The sequence below is a fragment of the Carlito syrichta genome, unplaced genomic scaffold (assembly GCF_000164805.1).
Source record: "Carlito syrichta isolate Samal-C Ts95f unplaced genomic scaffold, Tarsius_syrichta-2.0.1 Scaffold306734, whole genome shotgun sequence".
Classification (NCBI taxonomy): domain Eukaryota; kingdom Metazoa; phylum Chordata; class Mammalia; order Primates; family Tarsiidae; genus Carlito; species Carlito syrichta.
Window position 1 is genome coordinate 282,117 of NW_007250830.1, and position 5,100 is coordinate 287,216.

Genomic DNA, 5,100 nt, shown 5'->3' on the forward strand with positions numbered 1-5,100 from the left:
CATGCGCTACCATGCCCGGCTGATTTTTTGATTTATTGTAGAGATGAGGTCTTGCTGCCCAGGCGGGTCTCGAACCCGCGGGCTCAGACAATCCATCACCTCAGCCTCCCAAAGGCGCGGAATTGCAGGCTGAGCCACCGAGCCCGGCTCCAGGTTGATCTTGAACTTCTGGCCTGAAGCATTCCTCCTGCCTTAGCCTCCCAAAGTACTGGAATTATAGGCATGAGCCACGGCATTCAGTTCAGGGCCAGCTTTGACCCAGAGAATGTTTCAGAACTTTCAGTCCTTCCTGCTTCAGGGTCATGTTAAATTCTCCTGCTCCCTTGTGAAACTGGAAAGATCTGCCATTCATTGAGCCACTGCTGTGCACCATCTACTTGACGTTTTATTTAATGCTGGCAACATCCTAGGAGTTGGTGTCTTTAGCTCTAGTTGTCAGATTAGGAAACTGAGGCTTAGAGAGGTTGAGAACCAGCCTAGAATCACAGGAAGAGGCAGAGATGGGGACAGAGTCCTCTGGGGCTAATAGTTCAAGTCTGATCCTCTATGCCTGCCTCTAGCAGGGGTCAATCCAGATAGGGATGCCCTCCCACTCTGGCATGTCCCACTCTGGCAAGTCCTGCCTATGTCTCTCCATAACTATGCTGAAAATAAGGACTAGGCTCAGATCTTTTGGGCCATTGGCCTCTCTTTGGGGCATTTCTTCCTTGCTCTCTTTCAGAGCCTTTGCTTGAGGCCAGGTAGCATTATTACCATCACTTGAATAAGAATGAGCAATCCAGGTTCTAACTGTGACAGTAACATCTACTAGCCTCTGTCAAGTGGAGATAATAATATTGACCTTGCAAGTTAAAAAACAGCAACAACAACAAATTACAGCATCTGACTGCTCTGGAGTGGGTGAGCTCAGTTCCAGTGGCTGTTATCACTAATATCATCCCTGTTTTGTCATCTTGTATTTGCTTAGACTTTTCCATAATTATAATAGCTAACACATATTGAGCACTTTACATATGTTTACTCCTTTTCTTCTTCAGCCCTACAATGTAGGGTTAGTTAGTTAGTGTAGCAGTTAAGAGAATGGACTCTGGAAAAAAAGTGGCTAAGTTCAAACTTGGCTCTGCCATTTGCTGGTTGTGTGACCTTGGACAAGTTAATCACTCTGTACCTCAGTTTCTTCGTCTTTAAGGCTAAATACAAACTTCCCAGACATTAAATTAGAGGCTCTTTTTTTTTAATTGGAATCTCACTCTGTCACCCAGGCTGGGTGCTATGGCATGCTCATAGCCACCGCAGCCTCAACTTGCTGGACTTAGGTGATCCTTCCACTTCAGCCTTCCAAATAGCTGGAATTACAGGCACATGCCACCATGCTCAACTTGCTTATTTATTTATTAAGTTGTGAAGGTAGGATTTATTGAGAGGACAGCAAAACTTCCAGAGCAGGAGGGGACACAAGGGAGTTGCTCAGTTTTTTGATTTATTATACAGATGAGGGCTTGCCAAGTTGCCCAAGCTGGTCTTGAACCCATGGGCTCAGGAAATCCTCTCACCTCGGCCTCCAAAAGTGCTGGGATTATAGACATGAGCCACTGAGAGGTCCCAGCCAAATGAGAGGTTCTTACAGTGATTTTTTCCTTTTATGGTATCAAGAGGGAGTTGATAGACACCCCATGTTAGTTTGGGTCCTTGGAGAGGCAGTCACCCAGATGGGATTAGACTTATCAGAGAGGGAAGGAAAAAGGGAGAGAGATGGAGGTGGCTGAGAGCTGTCAGAGATCCTGAAGGCGCATCAGAAGGAGGCGGGGTTGGGTAGGAAGTGTAGTCTCAGACTGCAGCAGGGGGAGTCTAAGATGGTTTCAGCTGAGTTGATGGGGAGTCCGGAAGCCAAAGCTGCTCATATCTTGCAGGAGTGGGTCTCTCTCAGTATCCTTGCTGTGCTCAGTCATGGGTTGGGAGCATGGCCTCCCTGTGAACAAGGTAGGGGTTCGTAGCAGTTGGGGACCCCTGTCAATTATACTCCCTGCTGCAGGGGACCTGCTAGGGGTGCCTAAGGCCACAGTGAGTTGGTGGTCAACCTGGAGGGAAGGTCAGATGGGCATCCCAGGGAAAGCCCTTGTCCCCAGGTGCCTGGCCAGGATCTCTAGCTCAGCTTTGCCCTTTGGATTTCCCTTCTAGGCTGAACAGGGAACAGAGCAACTTCTGTTACTGACGAGGTTTTTCCTGAAAGCACAAAGCCTGGCGGTGTGTGGGTGTTGCTAAGTGGTGGTGTCCTGTCAGCCTTAACCATAGGCTTGGTGGCAGCATAGTCTGGCATAAGAAAAGACTGTTGCCAAGGTTCAGTTTCCTGTCGGCTTTTGGCTGGGGCATGGGCTGACCGCCAGATGCAAGCTCAGGGCACATCTCCTGCACAAGCAGCTTCCACTGTCCCTCTCCCATGCTGAGCTTTGGGGGCTGAAGAGAAGAGGTGGTGGGTGGGCTGCCTTGTGGGACAGCAGCGGGAGCTCTGCCAGAGGTGAATGCCAGGGTACTTCTGGGACCACATCTTCAGGTAATCTTGGGGAGGCCAGGGGCTCTGGAGACAGAGTCGTTTCCCATCTGGTAGGAGTGTTGGTGGACATGGTGGGGGATGAGGGGTGGGCCATAGCTTTGGCCTCCCTTTTCCCTTTGCTCAGAGTGCCCTGGAGGAAGATGGTTGACAGAATTGCAGCCTCTACTGGCTGAGAGCCTCTCGGAGGGGAGTACCTGAAGTGGGTGCTGTTGTCGCCCTACCTGGATCCCCTTGAGCAGACTCGGGCCACTATCCCATAGCTTACAGTGTGGGCTCCCCACAGCTGCCCCTTTTCCAGAGAATCGTCTTCAGCCTAGGGAGCCTGGGAGGTTAGGCACCCCGCTCTTTCCTTTCCCCCCAGCTGCACAATTAAATAAGAGGCTGGTGCACGTCCTCCCTCCTGAGCATACTTCATTGGGAAGTGATATGTACCCACATTTCATTTCATCTATCTATCTATCTGACAGGGACTTGTTCTGTCACCCAGGCTTGAGTACAGTGACACGATCACAGCTCACTGTATCCTTGAACTCCTAGGCTCAAGTGAGCCTCCCTCCTCAGCCTTTTGAGTTTCTAGGACTACAGGCACACACCACCATGCCTAACTAATGTTTTGATTTTTTGTAAAGATGGGGGTCTTGCCATGTTGCCCAAGCTGCTCTTGAACTCCTGGCCTCAAGCGATCTTCCTCTTCCTCAGCTTCTTAAAATGCTATGATTGCATCTGGCCTGCACCCACATTTTAGAATATCAACATACAAATTACCAACATCACCCAGCAATCCCACTCCGATGTCCCTCTAGAGAAATGCAGTCGTATGTTCACATGAACCTGTATCTGAAGGTTTATCACAGCTCTGTTCATGACTGGCAAAAGGATTGGGATACTGGTATGCACAACAACTTGGGTGAACCTCAGAGGCATTATGTTGGATGAAAGAAGCTCATCTCAGCCGGGCTCGGTGGCTCAGCCTGTAATCCCACGTCTTTGGGAGGCTGAGGTGAGTGGATTGACTGAGCCCATGGATTCGAGACCTGCCTGGGCAGCGAGACCTCATCTCTACAATAAATCAAAAAATCAGCCAGGCGTGGTAGCGCACACGCCTGTAGTTCCGGCTACTCGGAAGGCTGAGGCGGAAGGATCGCCGGAGCCCAGCAGGTCGAGGTTGCGGTGGCCGGGAGCGGGCACTGCACTCAAGTCTGGGCGACAGAATGAGACTCCAACTCAAAAAAAAAAAAGAAAGAAGCTCATCTCAAAAGATTATATTCCATTTATTTGACATTAATTTCATTTTCTTTTTTTTTTTTTGGAGATGAGGGTCTTGCTATGTTGCTTATGCTAGACTCGAACCCCTAGGTTCAAACTTTTTTTTTGAGACAGGGTTTCACCGTGTCACCCAGGCTGGAGTACAGTGGCATGCTCTTGGCTTACCATAGCCTTGACCTCCTGGGCTCAGGTGATTCTTCCACCTCAGCCTCCCCAGAAGCTGGGACTACAGGCATGTGCCATCATGCACAGCTAATTTTTCTATTTTTTTTTTTTTGTAGAGATAAGGTCTTGCTTTGTTGCCCAGGCTGGTCTTGAATCCCTGTGCTCAAGCAATCCTGCCACCTTGACTTCTCAAAGTGCTGGGATTATAGGCATGAGCTACTGTGCCCAGCCTGCCTTTGACTTGGAGTCTCACTCTGTCGCCCAGACTGGAGTACAGTGGCCGCTCCCGGGCACTGCAGCCTCGACCTGCTGGGCTCCGGCGATCCTTCCGCCTCAGCCTTCCAAGTAGCTGGAATTACAGGCATGCGCTACCATGCCCAGCTGATTTTGGATTTATTGTAGAGATGAGGTCTCGCTGCCCAGGTGGGTCTCGAACCCGCGGGCTCAGGCAGTACACTCACCTCAGCCTCCCAAAGGTGCAGGATTACAGGCTGAGCCACCGAGCCCGGCTTTTTTTTTAAAAGATGAAACTATAGCTTGGGGAACTGATTAATGGTTGTCAGGGGTTAGGGGATGGAGGAGGGATAGCATTAGGAAGTTCTTTGGGGTGCCAAGAATCTATATGTGTATAAAAATTTGTAGAACTATTACAAAAAATAATACATTTTAATGTATGATAATTTAAAAAATACTCACATACTCTGCCTCAGGAAGCCCTTCCTCTACATGGCCAAAATGGAGCAGCCAAAGGGGGTTGATTGGACGGTTGTCATCCTGACTTGCCAGTACAAGGACAGTGTCCAGGTCTTTCAGAGAGGTAAGTGACTTCCTATCCCCACCTTTCCTTAATGTAGAGCCCCTCCCTCCCTTGTTATATCCCAACAGCTCCAGAAGCCAGACAGACCTGGGTTCAAACCCAGATCCCCTCTGGGTGTGGTGGCTCACACCTGTAATCTCAGCACTTTAGAAGGTAGAGGCGAGAGGATTGCCTGAGCCCCGGGGTTCAAGACAAGCCTGGGTAATTTGGCGAGACCTTGTCTCTGCAATAAATCCAAAAATTAGCTGGGTGTGGTGGTACACGCCTGTAGTTCCAGCTACTTGGAAGGCTGAGGTGGAAG

The 5,100-nt window shown here is 49.6% G+C and overlaps 1 protein-coding gene across 1 annotated transcript in view; it reads left to right on the forward strand.

Annotated features, from left to right (window-relative positions):
* FUK (fucokinase) overlaps window positions 1-5,100 on the forward strand; it is a 23,232-nt gene that overhangs the window by 2,681 nt on the left and 15,451 nt on the right. Inside the window, exon 2 of the mRNA XM_008063314.2 lies at window positions 4,693-4,799. Coding sequence (XP_008061505.2) covers window positions 4,709-4,799 — 91 coding nt within the window. The 5' untranslated portion in view covers window positions 4,693-4,708. The remainder of the gene's footprint in view (window positions 1-4,692; window positions 4,800-5,100) is intronic.